This window comes from Heptranchias perlo, chromosome 21 (genome assembly GCF_035084215.1).
Source record: "Heptranchias perlo isolate sHepPer1 chromosome 21, sHepPer1.hap1, whole genome shotgun sequence".
Lineage (NCBI taxonomy): Eukaryota > Metazoa > Chordata > Chondrichthyes > Hexanchiformes > Hexanchidae > Heptranchias > Heptranchias perlo.
Window position 1 is genome coordinate 38,353,372 of NC_090345.1, and position 16,661 is coordinate 38,370,032.

At 47.2% G+C, this 16,661-nt stretch overlaps 1 protein-coding gene and 1 pseudogene across 2 annotated transcripts in view; both read right to left on the reverse strand.

Annotated features, from left to right (window-relative positions):
* The window catches only part of LOC137340163 (interferon-induced protein with tetratricopeptide repeats 5-like), a 39,606-nt gene that overhangs the window by 10,632 nt on the left and 12,313 nt on the right, over positions 1–16,661 (reverse strand). Inside the window, exons 1-2 of one of the 2 annotated variants that reach the window (XM_068002516.1) lie at positions 2,190–2,427; positions 369–506 (exon numbers count right to left, since the gene is read on the reverse strand). In XM_068002516.1, the coding sequence (XP_067858617.1) occupies positions 369–373 (5 nt within the window). In that variant the 5' untranslated portion in view covers positions 374–506; positions 2,190–2,427. Of the gene's footprint in view, positions 1–368; positions 507–2,189; positions 2,428–16,661 lie in introns of those variants that run through there. The other variant, XM_068002515.1, reaches the window with a different exon arrangement.
* LOC137340336 (interferon-induced protein with tetratricopeptide repeats 5-like) lies at positions 3,119–7,947 on the reverse strand (annotated as a pseudogene).

Genomic DNA, 16,661 nt, shown 5'->3' on the forward strand with positions numbered 1-16,661 from the left:
GGCACAGCCTTTGCCCTCTTTCCTTCCATAATTCTGCATGTACTCCTTCCAACCAAATGTAGCAAACTCTAAACCTCCTCCTCCATTGCATCTGTGAAGTGGGCCTTTAAATAGTCGAGGTGAATTCGCTTCAGGCAGGTCCACATCAAACCCGTTCACACACAGTGGAGACACAAAACTCAGAAACAAAATGATAATGAGGCACCCCTGTCCCACGATACTGCAAGTTCGTCCCCCGCTGCTTCCCCCTCCTCCCCCCCACCCGGCCCCGCTCCGCTCCGATCCTGTCTCTGCGTCAATATCGGGGCCGATTTTCTTAAAAATGTCAATACTCTAATAATGCTGTGTAAAGTGAAGTGATCACTAACCTCATGATGCTGGTCTGGATTTCACCTGTACTTCGGACAGTCCAGTAACTGAAACACAGTTGCTGAGTTTGGCTTCCCGGGTATTTTTATACCATCTGGAATCATCTGATTTTGAGGAATTGCAACTGGAAAGTGAAACTGGAAAGTGAAACTGGAAAGTGAAACTGGAAAGTGAAACTGACCATATCTCATATCCTTCCATCTGAAGGTTGGTTGTATTAGTAAACCAGCAGAAATTGCAGTCAATTTCCATGGGTCCTTCCGCAGGATTTTACAGCTTTGTTTATTTTCTGTTCCCATGGGCGGTGATTGCTTTAATCTCTTCATCACAATATGCTAAAACTCACTAGTTTACATTAGTAAGTCCCTTCTAGATTACCATGGGTCACAAAATAAACCCTCCTTTAAAGTCTGAAAAGGGGCTGAGGACACTTACAGCATATTCTTGTCCACATTGTAACAGTATTCAATTCGGAAACTGGAGTCCTGATTTTAACTCGGGGCCTGGAGTGTGAGGCGAGAGGGAAACCCCCACACACTCCATAGTGTGAGGCCTGGGCCTTTTAACTCCCAGGCCGTATTTCAATAGTTCAACTCTGTCTCCCGCCCGAAACCGATGGGAACCACAAGCCGCCAGGGACCAATAGAAACGGCCCCCGGCAAAGTAAGACATGCAGCAGAGGGAATCTGGGCTGATTGGGGCTGGAGGAGGTTGGGGGGTGCGGGGTGGGGGCTGTAAAGCCCGGGGCAGAGGAGGCCCATGGTTTCCTTGTTGGGCCAGGAAATGAACTCCTGCTCCTCCTGGGCCACAAGGAACTGTACCAAAATTTAACAAATTCTTACTTACGTGGACCTCTTCTGGCTCGATGCTGCTTCACTGGCAGTTCAGAGACTCTGCACAAATTGCACATTTCAGAGTTAAAATTAGATCGGGGTCTGAATTTCCTCATTGGGCCGGGACATTTCAATATTTACAAGGTCCCAGTCTGCCTGTGGTGGACAGACTCCACACTCCCAAATCACGGGAGTTAAAATCCCAGGAACGCTGTGGGAACACGGTGGGGTAGATCTTGACTTTGACGGATGGTGTAAACCTGGTGACAGTGGGGGTAATTTTAACTCCCCAGGACGGCCAAGGCTTGCGGTGGGTGGAGGGGTCACGGTTAAAATATCAAAAATAGGAAACCCGAACCCAACCCGCCTCCAACTTGCTCACTTCCGGTTTAACGGAGACGGGTTTGAGTAACCTGCTCTCGAGAGGCGGGTCCCTTATTGTAATATGTTAATGAGGGTACTTTCATGAGATTTTGGCAGCAATTTGAAATTAACGCCTCCTGCACGAGTTTCCCGGGAAACTTGTCAATGAAACGGAGGCGAGATTGAGCAGCACTTCATGGGATGGTAAATGTCAGGTGTCCCGATATGAATAAAGGCTCAGTGCTCACAGCTGCTTTCTCGGAACCCTCTGGTAAATGGTTTGCTGAGAGTTCTCATGGTGACAGATGTATTGGAGAGCTTTAGAGATTTTCAAACAGTGGACATCACAATGAGTGGCACTATGGCTGCTTTAGATTGGCTTCGGACGAGGAAGAGAATCAGCAGCAAGGTTGTGCTCTGGTGGGAGCTGCAGGTGGACAACAGAGGGGTGGACAGCAGAGAGGTGGGCAACAGAGGGTGGACAACAAAGAGGTGGACAACAGAGAGGTGGAGATCAGAGGGGTGGACAACAGAGGGGTGGACAGCAGAGGGGTGGGCAACAGAGAGGTGGACAACAGAGAGGCGGACAATAGAGGGGTTGAATTTGCAGGAGGCACTACCCACCTAACAGGGTGTACAGACAGAGGCTCAGCTTCCTTGACCTCTCTGGAGAACAGTACTTCCAGAGGCTCAGATTGACACCTCAGGTGGTCGCAGACATGTAGCCTCCTAGATGAAGAGCTGCTCCCTGCTTGACCTGGTGATCACACATTGCCAGTCGCTGTGAAAGTCAACACTGCCCTCAATATTTTTGAATCTGGCACCTTCCAATGCGAAACCGGAGACATAACGAGGGTCTCTCAGTCGGCTGCACATAAATTCATAATGCAGGTGATGAATGGGTTGTTTATCAGGGCATCCATTTATGTCAACTTCCCCTGTGACGACAATAGCCAGAATAAGCAGGCACTCAGATTCACATCTCTGGCTGGCTTCCCGCAGGTAGTCCAACATCCCTGAGCTCTTCGTACCTGGAACCAGACTTAAGGGGTGGCTGTTAGGAAACAAAGGCCACCCACTTCAAACTTGGCTGATGATACCTATGAGGAGCCCCACCAATGAAGTCCAAGAGCAGTACAATGAGAGCCATATCACCACCAGTTTTGTCATTAAGCCAGCCATCGACATGTTGAAGATGCACATCAGGTGCTGGACAAGTCTGGAGATGCCCTTCAGTAGTCACCAGTGAGGGTCTCCAGAATGATCGTGGTTTGCTGAGTTCTGCACAACATTGCACAGCGGTGAGGATTAGAGGTTGAGGACGAGGAAGGCCCTCATCAATCATCATCTGATGATGATTCCAATGAAGAAGAGGAGAAGGAAGATGAAGATGGGGCACCTTACCTCAGTACAGTCATTCACATTGCTGCTCAGGATGCCAGGGATGCCCTAATAGCTCAAAGGTTCAGTTAATCATTCACACTGGACCAAAGTAACTATCACATCACCCGGAACCCCCCCCCCCCTCCTCCCCAAACCACTCACCAATTCCTCTAACCAAACATCTACCCATTGCACATGCCCCAATTGGTCCCATCAAATCATGTATTCACATTCATCGCCAAGCCACTGAAAAGTTGCCACTTGGAACACAAGAATGGGCAATACGGGGAATTGGTGCAAATTAATATACTTTATGTGAGGTAATAACAAAAGGAAACTTATTAACACAAAATGTTCACAAACACCCATGTGCATACCCATGGTAAATTAACATTTATTTTCCTTAGTTTACCTTGTGCTCCTACTTGTTGCAACCCCTGTGGCTTCAGCAGAGGTAGAGGCAGGCTGTTCAGATCCCTGCTCGGACTGCTGAGATGCTCTTGGCCTGGAGCCTCTGGGTGTTGGAGCCTGTGAGGGCCTCGCCAAAGACTGCTCAACCTGCACCAGTGCAGGGGCAGACTCGGCCATCAAGAGAGGAGGCAGCATGTTAGGTACAGGTTGGGGGAGGGGGGCCGCAACGGGTGAAACGTGGGAGTGCTCTGAGTGGAGTTCCCACTGCCATGTCCCCTTTCAGCATCATCCCTCTCCCGGACATGCTGGCATCCAAAGTTTGCACGGCCATGGACATTGCCTGCCTGGACTGGTTTGATTGTCATGATTGAAGTTCCATGGAGACGGCCACTCTCTCCGTGGTAAACATTCTCACAATGGCCTGTGACCAAGGTTCGAGCTGGACTCCTCCATCCTCTCAGCTATTGTGGACAGTGTGAGTGGCATGTTTACCAGTACTTCACAAATTTGCTGCTGTCCTTCTATAATTCTCCTTTTCATCGATGGCCCCAAGGGTTCAGCATCTGTGTCCAGCAGAGCTTGGAAAGGAGTGCTGCCTCTGACCCGGACTCTCCACACCTGTCCCTGTCACAACTCTCTGCTCGTGCTCACTTGTGAAATGTGAATCACCAGGTGAAAATCCAACTAGCTGTGTAACTGGACTCACCGAAGTGCGAGTATTTGCACTGGTGAATGGTATTAATCCTGTGACGGTGCACCCTCAGATGGAATCATGTCCTCTGAGGAATCATCGTCAAGAAAATTGATGGACTGCTGCTCTACGCATGAGAGAAGAGGAAAGAAGAAACGGATCTGAATTAGAACTGTGAATGTAAAATTGTTGCCACTCAACATGCAACATCACTAAAACAGCTTATCTGGTTATTTATCTCATTGCTGTTGGCTGCTGTGTTTCTCTACGTTACTATAGTGGCTACACTTCAAAAGTACTTCATTAGCTATGTAGTGCTTTAGGATGTCCCAAGGATTTAAAAGGTGCTGTGTAAAATGCAAGTTCTTTCTTTTTCTGCTTTATTTTTGCGACATCACCTTTCCATTGGGAGTATCTCTGTATCACAGAGGCCTGTGTCCACCTGCAAATACAGGCAGAATCTGAATTGCCTGAACTTCTCTGTGGAACTTGGCATGTGTCGGCTCTGATTCACCAAGGAGGCAGTGCCAGAGATGTGTCACATGCTGTAATCTGCTGTGTAGGCAAACTTGAGGGCAGGCAGGTTACTGCCGGTAGCTGTGAAGATCACTTTGCCCTTAACTTTTAGGCCTCAGGCTCACTCGAGGTATATTGCACTGTTTTCCTATGGGTTGGGTGCCCTACCAGACAACGCAACCCTCGTGCAACATAATGTCCACCTTCGCAGTGGATCTTCAGGCAATGGAACCTATTCAGACAGCTCTGAGTTTTAAGAGACTAAGAATCATTCACACATTTATTTACAATTTAAAGCAAATTCATAATTAAGCAATAACAATAGAACACAACGATTAATTATAACTGCCCTTTACAGAGATCACAAGGGATTAGTTCATTTTCTCCGGTGATTTTGCCACCAAAGAACATAATTATAGTCAATTTATCTTCAAAATATTTCTTTCATCAAATACTCTTCTTCCTGCTGCTGGAGCTTCTCTTTTGAATGAAAGGTCAGATGATCTCTCCCCCATCACAAGTTCAAGGGTCAGCTCTTAAACTCAAATTCTCCTGCACGTCAAGTTTGAAACCATCCTATTTTTGATGGTAACATTGGTGTAACCCCTTCTAATAGAACTCTACAATTAAATACAATGTTCGAAGAAATACTGTCGAATGTTAATAAGGAATATTCACACAGAGTCAAGTGGCAGGCACACACGTTTGGCTCCTCTCAGATATTTACAAATTTCCATCCACAGCAAATCGTATCATATTATCAACCCATCTAAAACAGGATATGAAATCATAAACATTCAAAATATATTGAAACAACCTGAACAACAGTGATGGCCCACACAAGGTTCACACTTCTACAGAAATGCCTTTCATTATTAAAGGACAATGGTGCAATTAGTCACTAAACTGTTTTAACAATGGTTCGAAGAAATTACTTTAAACTACACAAACTGACAGTGCACCTCAATCAACTAACCCTTGACTAACCACTGCTGTCTGGATTTCCCTTTTATAGAAGTTGGAACACCTATAAACTCACAATGGGAAAATCTAACCATGGGAGATGGGATAAAACGGGGCAATTAGAATTCAGTTGATTTCAATGAAAAGGAAAATCGGGAATGGTGTATAATGGACGTCTATAGAAACATAGAAACATAGAAAATAGGAGCAGGAGTAGGCCATTCAGCCCTTCGACACTGCTCCACCATTGAATATGATCATGGCTGAATCTCTATCTCAATACTATATTCCCACTCTCTCCCCATATCCCTTGATGCCTTTTGCGTCTAGAAATCTATCTAGCTCCTTCTTAAATATATTCAGTGACTTGGTCTCCGCAGCCATCTGTAGTAGAGAATTCCACAGGTTCACCACCCCCTGAGTGAAGAAATTTCTCCTCATCTCAGTCCTAAATGTCCTACCCCGTATCCTGAGACTGTGACCCCTTGTTCTGGACCCCCCAGCCAGGGGAAACATCCTCCCTGCATCCAGTCTGTCTAGCCCTGTCAGAATTTTATACATTTCAATGAGATCCCCTCTCATTCTTCTAAACTCGAGTGAAGACAGGCTGAGTCAACTCACTCCCTCCTCATATGACAGTCCTGCCATCCCAGGAATCAGTCTGGTGAACCTTCGCTGCACGCCCTCTATGCCAAATATATCCTTTCTTAGGTAAGGAGACCAAAACTGCACACAATACTCCAGGTGTGGTCTCACCAAGGCCCTGTATAACTGCAGTAAGACATCCTTGCTCCTGTACTCAAATCCTCTTGCAATGAAGGCCAACATTTGGCTTCCTAACTGCTTGTTGCACCTGGTGTACAAGGACACCCAGGTCCCTTTGTACATCAACATTTCCCAATCTATCACCATTTAAATAATACTCTGCCTTTCAGTTTTTCCTTCCAAAGTGGATAACTTCACATTTATCCACATTATACTGCATCTGCCATGTATTTGCCCACTCACTCAACTTGTCTAAATCGCCTTGACGCCTCTTTGCATCCTCCTTACAACTCACGATTCCACTTCATTCGCTATCGCCCGTTTTACACCATCGGCCAAAGTCAAAATTACCCCACAGTTTCTAACTATGTCCCTTTCAGTTTCAGCTGTTGAAATCAGTAAAAAAAATGAGTTGAGACCTTGTCATTAGCTCAGAAATTTATACTTATCATTACTGTAACCATAGCAAGTGGGAACGTGAATGCAGAATGATAGGGTAGATGAGTAGCAACACAACCCTATGTCAAATGGGAAGTCTGTCAACTAATGTTAAGATTATTTTTGAACTATTTACCACAAAACAACACATTGAAAACGGGATTCAATTTCCTCAGGTCAATCGGAGACACATTTTAACATTGCCCTATGTAACCTGATGCAGCTCTCGTAGAGCACTTCGATATTCTTCATTCTCAGGATCACCCTCCAGGGCTTTCTTAAAGAATTCAATGGCTTCTGATTTCTTGCCATCAACCTGGTGTATTAGCCCCAATATACCAAAGGCTACACTGTCTCTTGAATATCTATTCATTCGATCTTCAGCAATTTGTTTCAATTTTGCACGGCATTCCTCGTTTTTCTTATTGTTAACTTTGAGTTTTGAGCATTCCTTGAAAAGATGAATGGCATTCAGCTGGGATCTCTTCTCATGCAGCTCGTACTGTCCATAGTTCCAACGTATTAATTGTTTATAGTAAAGGCTGCAATCTTCATTTCTAAGTAGGTTGACGTAGATGTCATCGGCTTTGGAATGTTCTCCGGATTCTGCAAGGATTTCAGCCAAATCAAATATTGCAAAAATAAGTGAGGGTTTCTGATCAAACGCTGTTTGGAAATGGTATTTGCAAAGTTCAATCAATTCTTTTCTTTCTCCATGATTAATGTATTTAGGACGTGTTTTCTTCAGTGCAATCAGCTTAGATTTGTAACATAAGCCAATCTGGTGGTGAAGGAGTGCTGAAGACGATTTAATCTTCAGTGCCTTTTTCAATAGCTGTAAGGAATATTCAACAGATCTTTGTTTTCTTAAAAATTTGGCTGCATACTGAATTATATATGGATCATCAGGAGATTTCAGCAGTACTTCTTCAACTAATCTGAAACATTCCTCGGTTTGATTGAATTCCTGTAGTCTGAGAGCCAACATGATCTTGACAAAAGTGTCATTTGGGTTCAGTGCTAACGCACGGTGTAACTGATTCACTGCTTTGCAGTGTTCAGGACGCTATGGGTCTCCAAAGGTTTCTTTAAGTCGAAACAGAGCAGTTGCATGAGCTGCATTCCATTCAATGTCATCAGGATCCCCCTCCAGTGTCTCTAAAAGTTTCTCCACCAACGACATTAGACTAACTGGGCTATAATTGTCGGGTTTCTCCCTCTCCCCTTTTTTGAACAGGGATGTAACATTTGCAATCCTCCGGTCCTCTGGCACCACTCCCATATTTAAGGAGGATTTGAAGATTGTGGCCAGAGTCTCTGCAATTTCCACCCTTACTTCCCTCAGCAACCTAGGATGCATCCCATCCGGACCGGGTGACTTTTCTACTTTGAGCGCTGCCAACCTTTTAAGTGCCTCCTCTTTATCTATTTTTATCCTATCCAATTTCTCAACTGCCTCCTCCTTTATTGTGACATTGGCAGCGTCCTCTTCTTTAGTGAAGACAGATGCAAAGTATTCATTTAGTACCTCAACCATGCCCTCAGCCTCCACACGGAAATCTACTTTTTGGTCCCTAGTCAGTCCCACCCTTCCTTCAACTACCCTTTCACTATTTGTATGTTTACAAAAGACTTTTGGGTTCCTTCATAAGTTACCCGCTAATCTAATCTCACACACGATCTTTGCCCTTATTTCCTTTTTCAGTTCTCACCTGTATTTTTTGTATTCTGCTTGGTTCTATAATGAATTGTGAGCCTAAAATTTATCATAAGCCTCCTTTTTCTGTTTCATTTTGATCGCTATATCTTTAGTCATCCAAGGAGTTCTGGGCCCTGATATTAGCGGGGAGGCGGGACGGCAGCGGGAGGGTGATTGGGCGCGTGGTTAACCTGTCCAATAAAATCTGTACGTTCCCCACGCGATCACGGGTAAATTGGAGCCACTTAACGTGGCTTCCGGGTTTGGAGTCCGAAACCTGCGCAGCGGGCGGACTGCACACCCGTATCACAGGCTGTCAGCTGGAGGAGCTCTATTTAAAGGGGCAGTCCTCCAATGGCTGCTCCTGGAGGAAACATCCACACAGCACAATGGAGTAGCACAGGGGAAAAGCTGCCCCGAGATTCAGTGATGTCTCACTCCAGGTGCTACTGGATGGGGTGAGGAGGAGGAGGGATGTGTTCTACCCGGTGGATGGGAGGAAGTGGCCTGCCTCTGCCACCAAGAAAGCCTGGCTCGAGGTGGCAGAGGAGGTCACCAGCAGCAGCAACATCTCCCGCACCTGGATCCAGTGCAGGAAGCGCTTCAATGACCTAACTAGGTCAGCCAAAGTGAGTGCACTTACTCATTCTCCTACATACCGTCTTCCACATCACCGACCCCACCCCACAACTCATTCTGCACTGCCAACACTACTCTATCACATCACTCCTCACACCCACTCAAAGCTGATCCTCAACCTACCTGCATTTCCTCGCCACTTCCTCACCTCCCAGTACTCACCCTGCCACTACGACTCAACCCAATCCTCATACAATATCATGGCTCTGTCTCATACTCACCCTCTGATGCATCTCTTTCATGGTCAGCCACACCCAAACCAATGCATTCAGCGGTTGGCCACATCACTATCACTCACTCACGCCTCTCTACTTTCTCCCCTTATAGGAGAAGAGAGCCCAGAATGCACGGGAGAGAGTGAGGACTGGAGTGAGACTGCAATAGGTAGTCGTGCTTACAGACGCGGAGCAGGAGGCGCTGGAGCTGAGCCGCACCCTCGAGTGCCTGTCCGTCAGGGACGCCAAGACTGGCACCCAACAAATGTGTGGTGACAGAACTTTAACATTCAGCACACACAATACCAATTGATGTTAACATGCTTTGCCATCTTCAGCACCTCACCATCTGTCATCATGCTTAATATTGCCTTCCGTTCTCTCACAGGGACTTCAGCGGCCGCTGTGACGGCAAAGGGCGATTCCTCAGAGGACCTGCCAGCCTCTGAGGGTGCACCGTCACATCTGAGCGAACCATCCACCAGCGCAAATACACACAACTCAGTGGGTCACCATCTGCAGTTAGTTGGGGTCGCACATGGTGAGCAAGCACACACATGTGAGCATGAACAGACACTGGTGGCAGGGGCAGCTGTGGAGAGTCCGTGTCGGTGGGAGCACTCTTCTCCAGGCTCTGCTCAGCTGGACACAGATGCTGAACCCTGGGGGCCATCCATTAAAAGGAGAATGATCGAGGGGCAGCAGCACATTTACGAGGTGCTGGAACAGGTGCCACGCGCACTCTCCACAATCACGCAGAGGATGGAGGAGTCCAACTCCTGCTTGAGTGGAATGGTGACGCAGGTACAGGAGGGAATCTCTGAGATACTGTCACAGGGACGTGAGGGCATCTCTGAGGTAGTGTCGCGGGTAAGTGCGGGAATGTCTGTGATGGAGGGAAGACTAGCCTCCATGGAGCTTCAAGCACAGCTCACAAAGGAGTCCATTCAGGCCCTGACAACGGCCCTTCGGACTCTGGGTAAACAACATTCTGCTGTCTTATACAGGCAGGCATATACTCCAGCACTGGCCTTACAAGACTTCACATATGTCCTCCAAACTGTCGTACAGCAGAGTGGTAGGAGTGGTGTGGGCCTGGCCCAGGGGAGGGATGATGACGAAAGGGGACATGGAAGTGGGGACACCACTCAAAGTGCCCCTATGTCTCACCCGTTATGCCCCTCTTAACCAGTATCCGCAATGCTGCCTCCTCTCCAGGTGGCCGAGTCTGCACCTGCACAGATGCAGGTTGAGCAGTCTTTGGAGGGGCCCTCACGGCGCCAAAACCCATAGGGCGTAGGCCCAAAGCATCTAAGCAGTCAGGGCATGAACATGAGCAACCTGCCACTACCTCTGCTGCAGCCACAGGGGATGCACCACGTAGAAGTAGTCGGAAGTGAAAGGCAAAGGTTTTTTAAGCACAAAGGGGATGCACAAGGGTGTTTGACGGTTGGTCATGTTTTTATTTATATTTGTATTTTTGCTAAACGCACATTAAATAATATTAATGTCACCACTACTGCCACGTCTTGGCCATTCTTGACTGGCTTCTGTAATAAGGCCCATTCATGAGGTTCACCATGAACGCCCACACTTGATGCCACCCGTTGGGTCACTCTAAAGTGGGTGCATGTGTAATTGCAAGACTGTTTTATGCCAGGAGGGGGGTGGGGGGGCTGGTGTAGCTGCTGCTCGATCCAGGTGGTGAGGACTGGAGTCTTCACACTGTCTGATATTAGGAGAGCCGCTCACATATCAGTGACTCCTGGCCTTACAAGTAGCCAGGTGAGCTGCTGTTCTGCCCATGGGTTGCTCCTCCTCCTCCGCCTCCTTCTCCTCCTCCTCCCTCTCCTCTGCCTCCTCCTCCTCCTCAGCATGGGTGGCAGATGTGGATGAGGCCCTCTCCAGCGGCACCCCTCTATGTTGTGCCATGTTATGCAGGGCACGACACACGACTATAATGCGTCCCACTCTGTCTGGTGCGTACTGAAGTGCTCCCCCAGAATGATCAAGGCACCTGAAGCGCATCTTGAGCAGCCCTATAACATGCTCAGTTATAGACCTGGTCGCGATGTGGCTGTTGTTATATCGACGCTGTTGAGGGATTCCTCAGAGGTGTCATAAGCCACGTGTGCAGGGGATATCCCTTGTCCCCAAGGAGCCAGCCCTTGCGAGTGTTGGGTGCGTGGAAGAGGGACGGGATGTTGGACTCCCAGAGGATGAAGGAATTGTGGCAGCTGCCAGGGTATCTGGCACACACGTGAAGGAATCTCTTGTGGTGGTCATAAATGAGCTGAGTGTTGATGGAGCGATAGCCCTTCCTGTTGATGAACAGTCTTGGCTCATGTGGAGGTGCTCGTATTACTATATGGGTGCAATCGATTACACCCTGCACCCGTGGGAAGCCAGCCACAGCGTGGAATCCCACTGCCCTCTCCGTCTGGCTGAGGTCGTCCATCGGGAAGTTGACGTAGTGCGAGACCCTGCGAAACAAGCTGTCGGTGACCTGCCTTGTGCACTTGTGCGCAGATGACTGAGAGACCCTGGCGATGTCCCCGGTGGCACCCTGGAACGATCCGGAGGCAAAGAAGTTGAGGGCAGTGGTGACTTTTACAGCGACAGGTAAGGAGATGCTGCTCGGCCCAGCCGGGAGCAGCTCAGCATGAAGGAGGCTGCAGATGTCTGCGACTACCTGGCGACTCACTCTGAGCTTCGTATGTGCTGCTCCTCAGAGAGGTCCAGGAAGCTGAGCCTCGGACTGTAGACCCTGTGACGAGGGTAGTGCCTCCTGCGACGGCGCTCTCTCTGTTGTTGCCCTCCGTGCTGTTGTGCAGGTGCCTGTGGCGCAGCACTGTGTTGTGGAGCTCCACGTGGCGGAGGTGGACGCCGTGCCTGGCGAGGCTGGTGATGTTGCTCGTCCTCGGATGAAGTGATGAATGCAGCCATGGCGCCCCCCCCATCCTGACGGTGTGAGTTTGAGGGGGTCCGCAAAGTAGGTAAATGTTTGCACAGCAGAGTTTTGGGTGGAAAGTAAGAATTTTGAGTGAAAACACAAAGGCCTTTGTCTGAAGTGACAGAGTGCTCTGCTGCAATAAATGAGGTTTTCCCCCCACCTGTCAAATACTCATTTGCATCTCCCACTGGCTGCTCGCTGAAATACGTCTGTTGCAACAGGGAGTGCTTCCCACAGCACGGGAAACACGCTGAGGATCCTTCAAAATTGCACCCCTGCCAAAATGTCCACTCAATGAGGTGTCTCAAGTACTTCAGCCACGTGGACAGGTATTTAAATTATCATCCCACCTGCTTTAATTTCCGGTGGGAGTCCCGCATTCGGGAGGCGCACACGCACCCTAACGCGTTACCCGGGAACCCAGAAGTCAGCAGGTTGGAGCCGGGCTCCGAACCCGCTCCGGATTTCTACGATTTTAGGAGCACCCCCCCACCCCCAACGCCATCCGAAAATCGGCCCCCTAGTTTTTCATGCTCTTCCTTTTGCCCTCATGGGAATGTGTCCAGTCTGTACCCGAACCAACTCCTCCTTGAAGGCCTCCCATTGCTCATTTGCTGATTTACCTGCCAATCTTTGATTCCAATCGACCATGGCCAGATCCCTTTTCAACTCACTGAAAATAATTCTCCTCTAATAGAGTGTTTTCACGTTTCTTGTCCTTTTCGATAACTACTTTAAACCTAATAATATTGTGATCACTGTTTCCTAAATGCTCCCTCACTGAAACATGCTCCACTTGCCCCACTTCATTCCTCTGAACTAGATCCAAGACTGCTTCCTTCCTCATTCAGCTGGAGACATATTGATCAAGAAAGTTCTCTTGTACACATTTGAGGAATTCCTCCCCCTCTTTGCCCTTTACACTGTTATTTTCCCAGTCTAAAATAGGATAATTGAAGCCAACCATTATCACCACTCTTAAATTATTGCATCTTTTTATAATTTGCCTGCAAATTTGCTCCTTTATCCCCTTCCCACTATTTAGTGGCCGTTGTAGACACCCAGCAGAATAATAGCTCCTCTATTGTTCCTTAATTCTGACCAAATAGATTCTGTTTTTGAACCCATTTCGAAGAAGAGCAGGGGAGTTCCTTCCAGTGTCTTGAGCAATAATCACCCCTCAACCAACATCACTAAAAATAGATTATCTGGTCATTATCATATTGCTGTTTTTGGGACCTTTCTGTGCACAAATTAGCTGCCGCATTTCCTTCATTACAACAGTGACTACACTTCAAAAGTACTTCATTGGCTGTGAAACACTTTGGGATGTCCTCAGGTTGTGAAAGGTGCTATATAAATGCAAGTCATTTTTTCTTTCTTTATCTAATCAGGTTAATCTGAATTGTCAACTTTCTGCATGTTGTATCGTTTGAACAGTGTGCTGATTAAATATTGGTCTGTTGATTAAATGTGCAAATTAAGTTTTGGCAGCAAACCATCATTTGGTGTCTCAGAGCTCCAGGTCTACAGTTAGTCAGTGCAGGTTAAAGTATTCAAGTGAGTCTGTTGACACTTCGAGTGCCTTTAAACTGAAGCAAGTCACAGTCAGGCAGAGCCCAGTTTACATTGATTAGCTACCGCCCGGCTGTAACTGTCCTGTTTAGGAGAGAGCTCTGTGCATGTCAGGTTACCACAGTCAGAGCTGTCTGACAAAAGTTACAGATTTAAATGTTAGAGAACATGGAGAGCGGAATCTCGATTCCCCAAACATTCTCTTCATTGCCCTCCATTTCGCTCGCTTCCCATTCCTGACAGAGCTTCTGTTGGAGAGAAAGGGGGAAATGGTGAGAGAAAAAGTGAGAGGGAAGGGGGAGGGATAGGCTGGTAATATCTTGCTTTATTGCAAATGACTAGTGCAGGGCTATTCAGCTCAGCTGCCTTGATCTTGCTGTGAGTCTCTCTCTCTCTCTCTCCTTCTCAGCTCCTGTCCTTCTCCAGGCTGCTCTCGGGACTCTTATCATCTCTACGCTGCTCTCTTGAGTTTCTCTCTTGAACTCTTCTCCTCTCCAAACAGCATTCGGAGCTTTTTTGCCTCTCTTTCCTTTCCTGCATGTACTGGCCCCCCTCCCTCCTGTCTTCCCATGTTCTGGCTAACTTCACCCCCCTGCCCACTTCACACTCCACCTTCTGAAGTGACCCACTGCAGCTGTTCACACTACTTCCAGATTGTGGGGCACTGTGCCCGGGCATTCTCCCTCATCTCCACTCAATCATGGACAGACCGTGACTATAAGTATCACTGATAACAGTTACAATTTGACATAATCATGTATCCCATCCTGCAAAGCTTTAGGCGCTTGGCTAAAAAGCGAGACTGTGGGCAGACCTTGCGTCTGTGAGAATACAGAGGGAGCCAGCATCCCACAGGAAATGATATGCCTGACACCAGGCAAAGTGATTGAGAATATTGCAGACAATAAAACCATGAAACAGACACATTGAAGGCCAATTGTCAGAAACAGATAACAAAATGTCCCAAGGCCCAATCAAAGACTGAGGGCTTGGACACAGACTAATCCTGTATGTTAATTGCAGGAGCTTTGTTCAGATAATTAGGTAACTTCAGCGATTGGCAAATACAGGATGAGACATTTTAAATTTCTGCATCCGAACAATCCAAATGCGCAGAAAGATAAGGGCATGTCCCTCCCTCATAAGATGGATAGAATGGACTACAGTTAACACCATAGAATGGATAAAGATGTCTGGAACAACGGGCACCCTGGGGGAGAGGAGATGTCCGGGACAGACTACATCATGGGACTAATGTCGTTAAGCCAGCAGAAGCTAACAGAAGCAAATATGCTTAAGAAAGACATATAAACTGAAACACTGTCCCACTAAAGTTAGAAGCAGTTTCTGGGGCGACGGAGGCCCACACACCCGACGAACCAGGCCTGATCAGCTTGAAACTTTCCAGGGACAGGTTGTACCATCTTTGTTTATTTGATATAACTGTATTAGAACATTGTTATATAAATACTTTGTGTTTGGTATAACTGCATTAGAACGCTGTTCTTGTGTCTATAATAAAGCTTGCATGTTCAGTCACACTCGGGCCCGAATCATTGTGGAAGTTATTATTAAGAAGAATTAACAACCCTTGGTAGCATCAACAAAAGCATGTTTCCAACATGTTACATTGACACGACCTAAGACAAAGAAAGTGAACGGACCCAAAGTGAGCAAGAGACTTTAGAACACGGACTTCTATGGTTTAATTAGTGTAATATAAAGGATTGTATTTTTTCAAGAAAGAAAAAACTTGCATTTATATAGCATCTTTCACAACCTCAGGACATCCCAAAGCGCTTTACAGCCAATGAAGTACTTTTGAAGCCGAGTCACTGTTGTAATGCAGGGAAAGGCAGCAGACGATATGAGCACAGCAAGGTCCCACAACAACTAGAAATTGACCAAATAATCTGTGCTACTGAAGTTGGTTGAGGGATAAATATTGACCAGGACACCAGGTAGAACTCCCCTGTTCTTCTTTGAAATAGAGCCATGGGATCTTATACATCCACCTAAGAGGATAGATGGGGCTTTGGTTTAACATCTCATCTGAAGGACAGCACCTCCAAGTGGGCAGCATAGATTCTGTGGGATTTGAATCCACAATCAAGGTGCTACCCACTAAGCCAAGGCAGACTCCTGAATGGTTTGTGGGGGGGAGCACATGTTAGGTTGCCAACCCTCTAGGATTGTCCTGAAGTCTACTGGAATTAATGATTGATCTCCTGGGCACTGCTTCCAGCAACTCTGGAGAAAAATCATAGGGGCATTAAAAATGTGTTTTTTTCCCCATTTACTTTGAGCCCTTTTGTTTGTTAGTTATAAAAATATTAATTGTAAACAATTTTACAACACCAAGTTATAGTCCAACGATTTTATTTTTAATCCCACAAGCTTTCGGGGGCTTTCCCCTCCACACCGCCTGAGGAAGGGGAAAGCCCCCGAAAGCTTGTGGGATTAAAAATAAAATCGTTGGACTATAACTTGGTGTTGTAAAATTGTTTACAATTGTTAACCCCAGTCCATCACCGGCATCTCCACATCATAAAAATATTAGAGATGGGGGGAACAGGCTGTTTGACTGCCAGTCAAGAATCATCCATTCAGGTTACAAAGGGGTCGATATTAATCCCGCACGGCGGGTGGGAGAGAGTTGGGGGGGAGGTTAAAAATGTTAAATCGCGTAACGGCCCCAAGCCAACTCGTTAAATTCGGCAGGACCTCCGTGTTCCCGGTATTTCCGGGGATCCCCCCCCCCGCAACCACTCTCCCTCGATAATGGATGTGTCGGGCGATCAGTGTTAGGAGTGTGGGTGTGGGGTGGTTGAAGGCAGGAGGGTCATGT